Source organism: Pinus tabuliformis, chromosome J, assembly GCF_031772625.1.
Source record: "Pinus tabuliformis cultivar Carrire ecotype Pingquan chromosome J, CPIR1, whole genome shotgun sequence".
NCBI classification, from domain to species: Eukaryota; Viridiplantae; Streptophyta; class Pinopsida; order Pinales; family Pinaceae; genus Pinus; species Pinus tabuliformis.
Window position 1 is genome coordinate 303,137,639 of NC_142295.1, and position 16,454 is coordinate 303,154,092.

General features: G+C 34.3%; 1 protein-coding gene across 8 annotated transcripts in view; it reads left to right on the forward strand.

Moving 5' to 3' along the window:
- The window catches only part of LOC149226956 (ubiquitin carboxyl-terminal hydrolase 25-like), a 228,913-nt gene that overhangs the window by 133,567 nt on the left and 78,892 nt on the right, over positions 1-16,454 (forward strand). For 2 of the 8 annotated variants that reach the window (XR_016247760.1, XR_016247759.1), the window contains exon 8: positions 3,119-3,153. Coding sequence is in view for 3 of the 8 variants with exons in the window: in XM_089377644.1 (XP_089233770.1) it covers positions 3,119-3,181; positions 3,361-3,469 (172 nt within the window). In the remaining 5 variants the exon portion in view is untranslated. Of the gene's footprint in view, positions 1-2,892; positions 3,182-3,360; positions 4,044-16,454 lie in introns of those variants that run through there. The other 6 variants (XR_016247757.1, XR_016247758.1, XR_016247761.1 and 3 more) reach the window with 6 other exon arrangements.

Genomic DNA, 16,454 nt, shown 5'->3' on the forward strand with positions numbered 1-16,454 from the left:
GCATTTGAGATTTTTACACTGTATCTTATTATAAGGAATTTTGTGCTTTTCAGCTAAATTTGGACCTTCCTTGCTAGGATCATCTTTCTTCACTGCTGAGATTTGCAGCTGCAGGCCCTTAGATTTTCTTTTTGATTTGCTATTGATATTTGCTGAACTGACTTTGGATTTTCCTTTTTCTGTTGCCTCACTGATCACTTGTACTTTTTTTGGAATCCATTGAAGTTGCCCTTTGTGATCAATAGATGATGCTTCTGCTTGAATAAATCTCTTTTTGACAAGCTTTCTTCAGATATATTGCCTGTAGACAAAGACTACGCTTGAAGACCAGCTTATTGTAATCTGATTGCTGGGACCATATGAAGTCTTTACAGTCCACAATGCTCTTGTCTGATGGACCTTTTCCCAGGGCCAACTTTACACAAATTCTAGCAAAGATAAAACCACACCGTATCCAATTTAATGAACTCATCTGGAGTATTTATGATTTCTTTGAAGACCTCTACCTACAAGTAAAGTGGGGGATTTGGCAATCTCACAATTCAGGGAATCAAGGTTCAAGGAAGAGGCCATGTATTACCTAGATCCATGATCCCTGCATAGCATTCCTACAAGATTTGAGATACTCAAAATAAAGTACGAAAATACATCTGTTCTTGAGGAGAAGCTTATCATGTATTTTGCTGAGTAGTCTGTTTGATCTATGAAGGCTGTGGATGATGGCCAGAATTGAGTAAGCTTACCGCTCACAGGCTTTTCTTGTAACCTTCAATACACCATTTAATCATCTGCATTGGAATGTGTAAAAATGGAGCATGTATTCCGATTTTTCCACACTGAAACTGCCAATCTGAGGAGCTTTCATTTCTGGACAGGAAGAGATTTTGGGTTGGCTAATGATGTCATTGAAGGATTGAGGGTTCAGAAGTTGAGAAGAGAGATTTAAATGTCTATTGCAGCAGCTGACAGAGAGCCTAAAAGCTATGGAGACGAGGCAGAGGGATGTCCTATTGAGGATCATGTTCTTCAGAATGCTGTTAGGAACAACAGAAGCAGGGCGCCATCCATATCACTGAAGAATTTTTCCTTGCCATAGCGTGCCAAAAGACTTGATTGTGCCACCTATTTGGAGAGTGAGGGCTAGCCTGGACAAGCAAGTCTCACCCAGAGAACTGGCTGGCAGGGGCAGGACCATGCGTGGGAGAAGCACACCCTAGCTTGTGAAGCAGGAAATATGACAGAACTGTATTGGACTCGAACGGGCTTATTGTGGAGCACTGTTGTCCATTGATTTTCTTTTGAAAGTGGCATAGGATGATGGTTCTCAACCACATTTGTAGCCATAAGGGGGCAGTCTTAATTTTTGTGTTTTGTGCTCACAGAAGCTTTGGTAACAGAAGCACAGTTATGAAGATTGCTGTAGTTAACACTTTTGGGGAACCAATGTTCCCTGAACTTCAAATAATTATGTTCTTTATGGTCAGTAGAGTGGTTGACCTTTACATAGGGATGGTGGTTGAAAGCCTGTTAGGACCATAACAAGTATACTTGCCAAGAGGGACAATCAGATGGTCCAAAAATATTGTCATAATGCAAAGAAAGACTTGGAAACTCTATCAAAGATGGGAAGTTAATTTTAGTTGATTCATCAAGTAAGAAAGATTCTTCACATCTAGAAAAAAATCAGTGCATATTCTGTGCATCGCAAACTAGAAATAACTGAGCTTTTAGTAAGACTTTTCATTTATTCTACTCCACATCCATCTGGCTCGAAACTCTCTTGTATTTAGTTGTGGATAAGGGACTCCACTGCATGTTCATATCCATTTTCAGAAGTATAAATATCGACACTAGATTCAAAAGCAGGAAAATGACATTGGACTCTAGGATATTACGTTGTTCTATATGTTCAAGACCAACTCCTTTACTTGGGAATTTGTAGCTTGACTCTTGGAGGGCTCCATTATTTGAATATAATACAACTCTTTTTGATTGCAAGGTTGGCAATTGACAAAAACAAATAATGGCTAAATTTTAATTGATAGAAAGTCAAAATTTCTAAATGTCCCAAAATTTCTGAGTGCCTTCTCATCTCCTCAACTAATATTGTGAGTCCTAGCTAACTTTCGTACAGTGTAATCCTTATGTATAAGCAACCAACAAAATTACTGAAAAAGGATTATTAGAATTCATTCTTTATGATCATTGTGCACGGCAAGTCTTCATTTCTTTACTCCTTATAGATATATAAGTCTCCTTATAGATATATAAGTCTTCATTTCTTTACTCATAGATATATAACTGCAGTCTCTTATTTTGAGAATCCAAGGTTAAGTTGAGCACATTTTATGAGAGGGATGACACTCATTTCTTCTGAAATATACCTTGTACGTAATTTTCAGTCTGAGACTAGTTGATAAGACATTGGTAATTGGGGGAGCTATTCAGCACTTAAGGATAGATTCCTGTGTGCCTTCTGTTCAAGTTAGGTGGTGCATTTCTTTCCTTAGGCCAGATATATTGCTTTTCTTTCAGGATTTGGTTGGCAGTTGTTATCTTTGGGTATCTTTTGGTCAGTAATGTGTTAATGGTCACACACTGTGAAGAGGTCATACTGAATGTTGATATTATTATTTAGATTTAATCATTTTCCAATATTCCGGGAGGTTATGCTAATTTCTGCATTGGTAATCTTTGATATCTGGAATGATTCTTCTTACTATAGGAAGAGCATATTTACATTTAGCTTAGCTGCAGTAGACAATTTGGCTTTTTATGATTTCATGTTTCCTTGCAACTATTTTCTGGTTTGACCAGTCTGCTTTTTCCCCTTTTTTTGATAAAATGCTTTAGCTTTCTATTAATATACAAAATACAACATTTATTTTACAGAAAAAAGGGCCATGAAAACTGCCACTTCAATCTAATGCCAACAAGGACAAAACCAAAGTAAGATTACCAAACAGGAAACGAAAAATAAGAGTTCTTATGTGCAACTAAGCTGCAACAAAACCCAAAGCAATATTGAATAAACTATGAAGAAAAAATGAAACAGTCCAGCTAGCCAGAGCGAGATGTCATGTCAGATAGCTTCTAAATTTGTGACTGTGGCTGGCAGGGGTCTTTGTCCTCAGTCGGTGCCTCCCATCCATCCACTGTGGGCTCAGGATTGGCTACAAGGGTCTCCCATCCATTGTTGCCTTCTTTTTTTAAAGCACCCTAATCTTTTAGCTAAGAAACATTCCTATTATATGTGGAAAGTTTGCAGCGCTGGCACATTCATTTTATGCAGAAAGGTAGTTAGCTAAGATTTTGCCATAAATAAGGTTTGCAGCATTGACACATGTTTCTTATATGCAGGAAGTTGTTAATACGTGATATCAAGGATTCTTTTAATCGGCAAGTTCCCGAGTCACTAAAGGAACAATTTATAAGTCGGCTTGGCTCCTTCTTTAGAGGAAAGCAATGACTGGGGTGTTTGGGGCCATTTATGCATATGGTATGCCTGGGAATTACTGTAATCCTGATCTCTTTAGAAAGTTAATATTTTGCTGCAAGGATGCAATGATGCTGGTTATGTTTGACTCTCAGATAAATTGCCTTGTAATTTGCATCCAGTTTTGCTGCTGCTGCGCCGGATGAGTTGTATAGTATATATGTAATAAATGCCTGCTGATCTCAGTCTAAGGAAATGAGGGTATGGATGCCATTATGCTTTGTTTATGCTCCCAGAATAAATTTCTGTTGTGAATCTGCTGTCCGTCAGGATTTTATGGGTATTATGAGGAATGCCTATTCTTCAATTAAGACACCCACGAACAATAGCTGTGTCCATTTCTTTTCAGGTGTAGATGCAGAAGGTGGGCATGCGATAAAGCAATAAAAAATGTCCTTGAAGGCTGCAACAGTTTTTGGATGTATGTTAATTCGACACTTAAGGCAATTTTCAAAGTACGTGCTGTTTTTGTTTCAAGGAGAGCACATGTTCATATACACTTTCTCAGAATGATGGAGGACATAACTTTATTCTATGAAGAGATCATGTAGCCATTCAGGCCTTTGCACTTCTCTGGTCATTTGCAGGCTTAGTGAAAATGAGTCTCCTATATATACTTCTATATTCTTTTACTTGAGTGTATGATAATTTTTTGCCTGCTATTTCCAATTCAAAAATTTCGAGGGGATGCATACTACCACACTTCAACAATTTTTTCCAGTTGTGTGGGGTGTTGATCCTATATTACACGAAGAATGTTAACAATTATACCTTCTTTGTGGAAAATACAAAGTATTGATGTTACTAGTCAAGCTATCTTGGTTTACTACATTAGTATATGCAGTTGCCTGTTGGGCATTGTCAGCGGACATGGCTGATTTAAATTTAGCCCTAATGGTAACTTCCTTTGACCTCTTTCAGAATAAAGGACCGTTCATATGATTGGAATGATGGAATGCACTGTTATGCAATGGATAACTGGTCGTTACAACTGTTAAAAGGGTGACGTCAACGAGTTGTCATAAAAATCTTGTGGTGAACTATATTTGATGTCTTCTGATTTTTAATTCTGGCTTAGGCTGCAAAGGATCTCTTGCAATGAAGGCTTCCACTGGATTGGGATTTGAATTCAAAAATTACAAAGAGGTAAAAGTGATGCTATTCACATAAAAAATATTGTTAGATTGATTGTCAAGTGGTCTAAATTTTTGGTACCATGAAAACATCGTTACAACATTGAAGTTGATGCTTTGTCTTGTATTCAGCTTTGAGGAAGTGCTGGAAGGGCGAGGACAGTCGACATATTTGATTGGCATCTGATTCATCAAAGAAACAGGTGTAAATCTACTTTTTGCTTCTATAAATTTTGTACCCATCTCCATTCCATGTTGATCGTGTAGTTCTTGCAGGGACGATTGCCATGCTCTAAAAATACATGCATCAGTCATTAGATTTTCCACATTGAAGTTGGATAACAGGTGAAATGTATACATAAAACCTAGGTTGGAAATATATTCTGAGAGTTGAACCAAAAATGTCTCAAAGAAGATTTTCGTGTCAACTGGTCACGTAGAGGATGATTGTGTCTCACTATCTTTTCAACTTAGAAATAGTTGTTGTTTAGTTGTGGAAAGTGAGTACATGTTTGATGATGTGGCTAGAATCTAGATAGGTCTAATTGGTGATTTGTTTTTTGGTTTCTTTGTTGGGGCGAGGTAAACTAATTTGTTAATGAAAATTTTAAGTAGCGAGATCGACAAACAATAGTTCGCGCCTATTACCCAGGTCTTTAATGTACACCACTCTTGTAGGGTCTAGCCTACCTTTAAGATTGCACATATGAGATAAACATATCTTTCTCTGTTGTGGTAGCCGTTTGTAATGTGGACCAATAAATTGTTGTCCAGCAATGACGTTGGGAAAGGACTACTTTGCAGGCTTCTGAAACTTGATGCCTCACTGCTTCTCACTAGTAATGTAATGGAAAAATGCTGGGCTTATTGATGTATTACTGAAAGAATGTACTTAAATATAAATTTAATATCCCCATCTTTTGCGTGTCATAATAAAAAATATTTTTTTGTTAGTTGGTGGATGCCTTCTCTAGTAAATGCCTGTTCATGTAAGATACTTGCATGTGTTTCAGTGCCTGTAGCTTTCTTATATTATCTCTCATTGTGTTCCCTTTGTAGTTCCTATTTGTCGTGCTATGGTTATAATGTATCACGGCCTAGTGTTCGAGTAGAAACAAGGATAGGTTGTGCTTAATACAAGGACAGGCCAACTTATACCGAGTAATTATGTAAATCTGTAAGAGCAGGTAAAGATGTAGACACTACACATTACAGATCAATTATTGATCCAACCAGAAGTTGTTACAGTGCAGTGTCGTGCTTTGTGACACTTGTGCAAGCATTTTGACTTGATTAGACGATGGGCGGGGCTAGTGTTAGCTAATTTGCTACTGTATAAACATGCCATAATGTAAGGTTTATTCATGGGTTGTGAAGTATATGTTGTGCGCTCTAGGGTGCAATATTGCGATTGTGAAGAGAAAATACAAATCTATTGGTTTGAAGTGATTGATCAAGGGTATATCACATCACATTGTTTGGAGTGTTGTTTAAGGATAAAAAGTGTTGTGGGTTCGACATGAACACCATTTCATTCACTTCTTGTTGTAAATCTATTAATTGGAGCCATGGACGTTGAAGATCCTAAGAATGGAAGTAGTGGATCTCAATGCTCAATTTGTTATCCAAACTTTGTGAAAACGTTTGGACCTCGGCTCGATTTTATTTCTCAACATTGACAGTGAGACGTGGGAGTACTCCTAGCTTTAGGATGTGGCACTAGGTTTGTAGAAGTATAGTTAGTGTTTATGTGTTTTTGTTTCTAATGAACAAACACGTGTCGACATTTTGTTTCTAGACATGGAAATTTATTCGCAATGAAATGGTACTCTATTGTCTTTCTCATTGATAATGCAAGTGGATGGCAAATTATTATTAAGAGATTTGATTTAAAAATGGTTATATTAGAGTATCAATTATGTTCGTACATAGTTCTATGACAACTATATTCGTGTATGGAAAAACGAGTCTTTCGTTTTTACTTTAAAAGCATTGTTCGTGATGTGCCTTCAGGCCATCTCATTGGTTTTGTCTATGTTGGAATTTAGGTCACTTTCTAGTTGTAGGTAAAGATTACTCCAACCTCAACTATGAGAGAGTGACACTATATGAGAAATATTCAACTAAGAGAGAGAGACACTATATGAGAAATATTCAACTAAGAGAGAGAGACACTATAAAAAATATTAAATCAAGGTATGGTGAAGATTATCGAGAAATATGAAATGCAAGGCTTGCCAAAAGTTATTAGGAAATATTGAAAGCAAGGCTTACATATTTTTTCTTTTTTGGTATCCTAGAAGAACCAACAATTTGTTTGACATGTAGTTACTAGTAAACCTCTAGGGGTCTACGCCTTGTCGTCTTCTTTGTAAACTATGTCACAATTGGTGGATTTAAACTTGGATCTCTCAATTTTCTTAGGATTCACATTACTTCCATCACCAATTGAGCTGCCTTCCGGGACAATATTATTGAGAAATATAGATGTAAGGTGGCAAAAAATATTATTGTTGTTATTTGTTTATTTTATTTCCTAGAGAAAAAATAATCGCTATTCATAATTAAATTGGTAATTAAGTTTTCGGTGAAAGACTTGTTCATAATTGTTGCCTTTGTATGCTCCACCTTATCTACTCTCTATATTCCTTAGAAGAAAATAAGAATCCCCCAATTAACATATAAACTTTCTAACACATTCTCTTGGGAGTCCAGGTGTTGGATTTTATATATAGACAAAAATAAAATAACAGTTCACCATATTAAAAAAATGAAATTATTAGTAGCTTTTGAACTATCACTTTGTCACTGGGTGAGTAGTTTATGATATAACTATATCTAGTGATTCTTCCAACATAAAGAGACTAGCTCCAACCTGTTGACCTCCCATAGAGAGTCCATTTGCTAATGTATTGAGTTATGTTAATATATTGGTACAAGAAATATCTTGAAGAAGCTTAGGGACATTTTAGATGATTTACTAGGGGTTGAAGAGTGACATTATGAATTTGATTATCACCTCTACTTGAGTTGAGTACAAATGGATTCCCCAAAACTTGGAAATTATGAATTTGCTACTTTATTACCAATTTTAAGAGGGTTCTTAAAGCTAAAATTTTAATGGAACTGTTTGTTTTTGGAACCGAACCCACTTTGAATTTGATGAAATGATTATCATTACAAAAAAGCCCCACGAGTGCTATTGAAATTTTGTGGTGCTAGTTTGGCCCACTAAAAAGAGGCCATATGTATATGATTTTCAATCAATAACTCCCTCATTTGCCTTCATTTGCCTTGGGACTATAGATAATTTGCCTTGGGAGAAGATAGATAATTTTCTGTCCAAATTAAATCAAATAAGATGCTCCCCATGAATGCCCATTGAATAGTGTGGAAATATACAACATTCTAAAGAAAATCATAACACAACTTTGTGCTCTTAATTTCCTTGTTTAAAGGTCTTTTGTAAGGCATTGAGGAGAATATGGAGCACGTTTTCTTTATCAACCAAAATTGGCAAGGAACCTTGACATATGTCTTGAATTATGCCTTATGAACATTCTCAATATTTCAGTTATTCTTGGAGTAATCAAATGAATCCTCTCACAAATTGGTAGTATTTGACTCCTCTAACTTTGTCAAATCAAATCCCATATCCACATCGATGATAATATTCTATCTCTCAAGGAAAACAACCAACGTTCTTTCCATACCAATAGCCTCAACATACCTAGTGGTTGGTCCTCAAGAATCCCAGACGCTGCAACAAGGGTGACCACAATACCGATGACAAGCATTATTCCTAACTATTCAACATAATAACAATTCATAGCCTTAAAGATAACAAACATTACTTGCATTAATGCTGTTTCAATGGGTATGCAATAGTCAGATGATCACACATCTAACTCATTTTATAGAATTTGTTGAATGCAATAAGATTTAGTGTCATTTATGGAGGGTGGTGGCAAATCCCTTGCCATCCATCATCATCAAGGTAGGAGGAGAAGGGTAGCTACAAAAATCACTTCTCAAACAATTTTCTCCTCAACAAGAATGATAACAATTGAAAGACAATCTACCTTTTCTAGAAAGATTAGAATGGATCAATACAACTTGTTGGCAAGATTTTAACTTGATAGGAGAGCTTCAGAACTTATGTGTCTTACCTTTTGGCTTATGTAATTCCTTTCCACATTCCAACATGTTGTCCTTGGTACGTTTTCATATTTATTCCATGATTGTGTAGAAGTCCACTAGATGACTTAATAGTATATGACAATTCTTATGAAGAACCATTAGCTAATTTGAAAAGTGTATTGTAGTATTGCCAAGACATGAAGTTGTCTTTTAACAATTAGGAAAGTTTTATGTTGATGAATGAGGGAATAATGTTACGACACCACATCTCAACTTCAAGCAGTGAAGTTGGCCCTACGAAGATATTTTTTATTCATGGATAACCAATCCCTTAGAAACAATGTGATGTTTATAGGTTTCTTGGCCATAGTGGTTATTATATAAGATTCATTTTTGATTTCAACAAATTTGCAAAACTTGCGTTTCTCCTTACTAAAGATATCAAATTTCTTTCAGATGCATAGTGCCAATGAGGTTTTTGAAACCTTGAAAGCCAAACTCATCTTAGCCCTTGTATTAAGAGGCCTTAATTGGGTGGGGTGGCAGGAGTGAAGGGGTCATCTTTGATTCTAGAGGAGCGAAATTGAGTTTGCTTGGGGAGTTGGAATAGCCATGAATAATGAAGTTGAGGTCTAGGTTCTATAGAAAAGGTTTTATTGCCATGAATAATGATGTTGAAGTCTCCTTTCTTCATGTGCTTCACTATCAGAGTGAGTTACTAGATTAAGAAGCAAATCAAGGTTTTCTATTGAATTATGGGCAATGTATACTAGATGGGGTGGGGGGTGACATTTCATATTTCCCCATAGATCTAAGGTAAATAATCTCATACATTATGTTACCTCCACAGGGGTAACATTTCATACATTTCATAATTCATAATAATTTATGAGAAGTGTATTAATATATATGGGACACTTGATGTATATAGACTTGACAACTCAAATCTATCATTCCCATTTTATGTTTGATTTTAGTTCCTATTTGAAATCATTTAGTCCTACAATCATGTCAAGCCTCACAACAACTTATTTTCTTTGGCATCACATATTTTCAACCAAATTTATTTATCTTCTTGGACGTTTCAATTTCAATAAACTTCTTTGTGAATCTTCCAGTCACTCCTCTTTAGTGTCTATTTAATACTTTTTCTTGTTCATTTTGTCATTCTAGGTTGGTCATGGTTATGCATGCTATTGTTAGAAAGTTTGTAAGCTCCTCCCTTTCCCTTCCTCCCTAGATAACTTATTAGATTATATTACTAACATTGAATATCAATCTTAGCAACTTCCTTACTTTCTTAAAACTGTTCTCTTTTGTTTCTTTTCTCTTTATCTCACTATGATAATAGGTTTACTATCCCTCCAATGTAGTTGTGAACTATTTTAAAGTTTTTTTTTGTTTTTTGTTTTTTGTTTTTAATTTCTTTTGATGTGTACTTTTAGGGAATTCTACTAATTTTCTCTCAATTTGATCAATTCTAATGTTCCCAGATCTTGCCTAAATACTAAGTGTTTTTTTACATCCTCATGACACCTAGGCTAGTTTAGCATATTAGGTAATTGTGTATTACTTCATATTTGATGGCGGGTGAATGCATGAAGATGGGTTACACTTTTGGGCCAAATGTGGTGACGAAATTTTAAATTTTTCCTCTTTTATCAAATTGCAGCGTTCAAAATTCATGTAAGCATTGTGAATTTTGATTCGGAGTAAAAATACAATATGTGGGGAATTATATTGTTATCTTAATGATATTTTTTGAATTTTTTTTTAGTGTCGTATAATCTCTCAATTTTCCATTAAATGCAATATTTGTTCTTACAAAATTTCGCAAAACTTAGAGGCATGTGTGTGTTCACGTAATTCAAATTGTCTCACTTCTCGTATTACTTGCTCCGTATTTTATGCATTGGGAAATATGATTGAAAACTAGAAACAAATGGAGAATGAAACAATAAAACTAACAATAAAACTAAGTTAAAATAAGTATTGAAAGTAATAACATGTAGTAAAAAAATGAGATGTAACAACAACTAAAGAAAACCACATCAAACCATGCAAATTATTGAAAACCACTTGAAACCATGCAAATTATTGAAAACTACTTGAAACCATGGTTTATTGAATTTTTTTGAAACCACCTGAATTCATGCAAATTATAATGATTTAAGATAACCCACAAAAACTAAGGATGCGATTTAATCAAATAAAACCTTTGGAACATAATTTCCATATATTATTTACTTGAATTACAATTCATGAATTTCCATATATTATTTACTTGAATTACAATTCATGACAACTTATTTACAAGAGGGATTAGCAAAAATGGTTGTCATATAGGTGCTCCAAAACTTATAAACATTAGTTTGATTGATGTTTGCTATCCTTGTAGGAGTTAAAACAGAGAAAATGTGTCGAGATCTACAATGAGCAAGAATAACCCTACTTCCAATGTGCATAAACTCAGAAGACATTCTTTGTTAAACATATATATAACAACATTAAATTTTTGTAATGTTCATCATCATATATAACATTTAATGGTTATTCCTAAATGATGATCCCTACCTTTAAAAATCTCACAAGTTTCTTCTTTCAATTTTCACATGAAAGTTATGAGAATTTTTAAAAAAGAACAAGTTTTTTAATGACATACAAAGTGTAGTGTAGATTCATGCTTACACAAAAATGAGTGTATTATTGCATATAACTATAATGCTCCATGGAAGACTCATGTGATTAACCAATATTAAATTCATAAATAATAAATGCAAAAGAAATAATTTAGTGTGCATGTATTGATGATATGCTAAAAATGTTCACAATGTTAATCATCTTAGGTTGTGGCAATCTAATGTCGAATCTTAAATTCATCAAGTTATTTCTCAACATGTAATCATGAAATATATTGCAAAATATGGTAAAAAGTAAAAAAGAGGAGTTTATTTTAAAATTTTTCAAGATTTGATGAAAATAATTGAAAACATAAAAGACATTGGATATCCATCTTTGCACGTGCATAAAAAGGGTTCCTTGTAGAAACATATAGTTTTTTAAATCCTCTTACCCCTCCTTGTGTCCTACTTGATTGTTGTGCTAAAATTTCCATGCACATTCTCCCCAAAAAACACTCAAATAATTTGTGCCCCTCTTCACCACAAATGATAACAATATACATTCATTGTTGATAAGACCTTGAAGCATCTTCTTTGTTCTATAAATCCACTAAAACCTATATCTCTTGATTTCTTTTTGTTTTCTTATCAACAATTTCATTGTCCTTCTCATCCCACATTTCTTCCACTTTTTATTTGGAATTGTGAAATTCTCTCTAGTTCTGATAAGTTCTTCCTTTACAAAATTTCTTCTTACTATTATTCTGTGGTAATTTTAGTTACACATTTTAAAATGCTAAATGATATGGTGCTTCCAATGAAGATTTTTTTTTTTTTTAATCCAAATAATTTGATTTTGTATAGTAGGCTTTCAAATATTAACATACATAAAAATTAGTTGAGTAGGTTCCTTATTGTATCATGGAGTGTGTATTTATGTATTGTGTTGTTTTTTAGTCACAATTTATCTTATAGTTGATTAAATTTGTATAAATTTATAGATATAGATTTTGTTTTCACTCATGAAATAATTTTGGCCTTTCAATTTGGTATTCAGTAGGTTGGTTTTTCATGAATCTCCCATTCTCTCAAATTCAAAAAATTCGCCACATCATTAAGTTCTTTAAGTAACAATTCCCTTTGAAATATGTATTTAGAAGTTTCTTATATAAAAATTTAAACTTAATTTCTATTAGTCTTTAGTTCAACAACCTTGCAAATTATTATACAAATGAGTAGATTTAAATAATTGACATTGTATTTAATTAATTGAAATGTTTGGTATATGATATTTATTAACAAAATATAATGTCATCCTTGTTATAGTAGGGATCACTTTTAGTTTGGGATTTATATAGCCTTATGAAGAAATAAAAAATTGTTGCTAAGAAGTAGATTTGAAAAAGGTCTTGAAATGCTTCACTTGGTAAATGTGACTTGTTTTGAAACTAAACAAAGCTTCAAACCTAGATTTCACTGGTAAAATTTTGGGGTTATATCTAATAATAGATCACCTTTATCACACACCCTTCAATCCTATGTCCAAATGGTTTTAAGTTTTTTCATTTCTTAAACGTGTTGGGGGTAGAGTGTAGAGAGATTATTGCTTGTGTGACTAGATTATATGGGAAATAACTATATATTGACAATTTACTCTCCAATTTATCTAATTTTATTGTTAACACCTATTCTTTTTAAATCATTTTTCTCTTTTCTTCTGTTCTCACAATATTTTTTAGCTGGCAATGGATTTTAACTCAAATGTTTGGTGAATGAGATGTATGAACAAATATATAACTTGAGCTTTGTTGTAGAAATCACTTTTAGTTTAGGATTTATAATCTCTTGAAGAAACGAAAAATTGTTGCTAAGAAGAACTAATTTTGAAAAAGGTCAAATGCTTCACTTAGTAAATGGAGACAATTTTCCTATGATCTATCAAATTATTTAATTTTTTTTTGGCAACATTGTATTCTATTAATCTTTTATAGAAATACATAATACATATTTCACACATGCAATTCAAAAACTTTGTATGTGCACTAGATTCACCTTCCACACACCATCACTACTAACCAATTTGCTTTACTAACCATTACAAGTAGATTAATTGAGGCTTATATTTTACTTTGAAATTTTGCACACAAACATAGGCTCATATGGTATAATTAGGAAAGAAGTAAATAGTCCATCATCCACATATCATTTCTTTTCTTGCAAGGAACAAACATCACAAAGTGTAATTATGAGAATTGTATTAAATGATCAAGAACCACATATCCACATACTTGCAATTCAAACACTTTGTATGTGCACTAGATTCAACTTGCACACACCATCACTACTAACCAATTTGCTTTACTAACCATTACAAGTAGAGTAATTTCTTATATTTTATTTCTAAATTTTGCACACAAACATATGCTTACACAATATAATTAGGAAAAAGGTAAATGGCCCATCATCCACACATCATTTCTTTTCTTGCAAGGAACAAACATCACACATTTTAATTAAGGGAATTGTAAAGGATCACCGCCTATCTACATCAATTCACACTTTGTATACTCACAATTTTACTTGCACACTCCTTCACCCCACATGCTAAGCTCACTTAAACTTTGTATAAAGGGTATTATTTTTCTGGAATATTTGTACCTAATTTATGAATCTTTGTACCTAATTTAATTGAGATTATTTTTTGTTGCACACCCTAAGTGAAACAAAGCCTTTCTAAAAACAATCTTAACTTAAACACACTAAACTCCCCATAGGGGCCATAAGATAATTTATAGTTCAGGCTAGGACCATGGAGATATGCAACACATAAGCCATCATGGTTGTTTTCTATATTAAAACATAGAAAGTTGTCTTTTAGGGAGCTAAAAATCATGCATCAACTAGTGAAAAATCCGCTATATGGAAAGAAACTCATGAAGGGGGTAAGGCTTAGGTGGCGGATTATCACAGACCTTCATGTTGTCTCCCAACATGTGGTAGGGGTTCTAGGTCCAAAACCAAAAACCAGAAGCTGAGATTCATCCATTCCACTGGGCACAGGTAACTTAGTGGCCAAATCTTGTAGGAATTGGGTTGTAGATTTGCAAATGCTCATGAAGTTTTAATAAAAATCACAAGACACAAACCTACACAATTGCTTTGTGGACATTAATTCACAATTTAGAGAAGAAATCTCAGACATGCAAGAAGAAATAACACACACAACAATTTTTTTTATTTGGAGAAAGCAATTGCTAAGAATCCCAATGCTTGCTTGAATTAATCAAATGAATAAGGATGTATTACAATTTCTTTTCTCAACTGAGCTCACCCTGCCAATGCATAACCTATCTCTTTGCTCACTGAAGGCCTCTGACCCAGACTTAGTCAAAATTTTCCTCGGCTTGAGCTCCTATTTCCTTGTGCCCTTCCTTGAGGAGTAAACCCCTTATTATTTAGGAAATTCCTCTAATTTAATTGCGCAATTCCTTAAGCTAATCATTTGACTGCATGCAACACCTGTACACTCAAGACTATTCTACAACTGATCTTACACTGCCTTGGAATCTCCACCTCAACTGGGTAACTCAAATTCTCTGCATGCACTAGTTATTTTGGGCTGATTAATCAGTTAATTAGATTATTACTGAGTTGACTGAAGTCTCCCTACTTAACTGACCTTCCACTAGCTCCTCCAAAAGTTGGAACTAGTTTAACTGAAAACAACCTTAGACAACCGACCTTGATTACTACAAATTTGCAATCATGATTATCACAGACCTTCATGTTGTCTCCCGAAACGTGGTAGGGATTCTATGTCCAAAACTGAAAACTAGAAGCTGAGATTCATCCATTCCACTGGGTGCAGGTAATTTAGTGGCCAAATCTTGTAGAAATTAGGCTGTAGATTTGCAACTACTCATGAAGTTCTAATAAAAATCACAAGACACAAACCTACACTATTGCTCTGCAGACATTAATTCACAATTTAGAACAGAAATATTAGACATGCAAGAAGAAATAACACATGCAACAAATGTTTTTATTTGGGGAAAGAAATCTCCTAAAAATCCCAATGCTTGCTTGCATTAATCAAATGAATAAAGATGTATTACAATTTATTTTCTCAACTGATCTCCCCCTGTAAGTGCACAACCTATCTCTTTGCTCACTGAAGGCCTCCGACCTAGACTTAGTCAAAGTTTTCCTCGGCTTGAGCTCCTATTTCCTTGTGTCGTTCCTTTAGGAATTAACCCCTTATTATTTAGGAAATTCCTCTAATTGAATTGTGAAATTTCTTAGGTTAATCATCTGACTGCATGAAACACCTGTACACTCAAGTCTATTCTACAAATGATGTTGCACTGCCTTGGAATCTCCATATCAATTGGGTAACTCAAATTCTCTGCATGCACTAGCTATTTTGGGTTGATTAATCAGTTAATTGGATGATTATTGAGTTTGACTGAAGTCTGACTGGTTAACTAACCTTCCACTAGTTCCTCTAAAAGTTGGAACGAGTTTAACTGAAAACAACCTTAGACAACCGACCTTGATTGCTACAAATTTGTAATTGCACATGCAAAATTGAAGTCTTAACTCTTCCAACTCGAATTTACTGAGTAAACTGGATGACACAAGCCATGTCACACAAGTTAACATCATCCAAGTTGTCTGCTGATGTGGAAATTCAAATTTTCTCAATTTAATCAAGGCAAAATCAAATTGAGAATTTCTTGCTGCATTCTTCAACACTCCCTCTCAGCAAGAAAGGGATTATCAACCAGCGCTATCCCGCACCTGTGGAACTCGAACTTCCCTCTTAACAAGGCCTGTGTCAAATTGTCAGCATCTCATTCCTTTGTCAAAATGCACTGCAACAACATTATCTGCCTCTACACATAGTCCCGTAAATGGTGATATCAAATATCTATATGCTTGGATCAACAGTGAAAAAAAAGGTTCTCAGAGAGCTTGATGCAACTCTGATTATCACAGTAGATCATAGTTAGATCCATCATATGACTAAACAATCCAACAAGTATCTTTCTCATCTAGATCGCC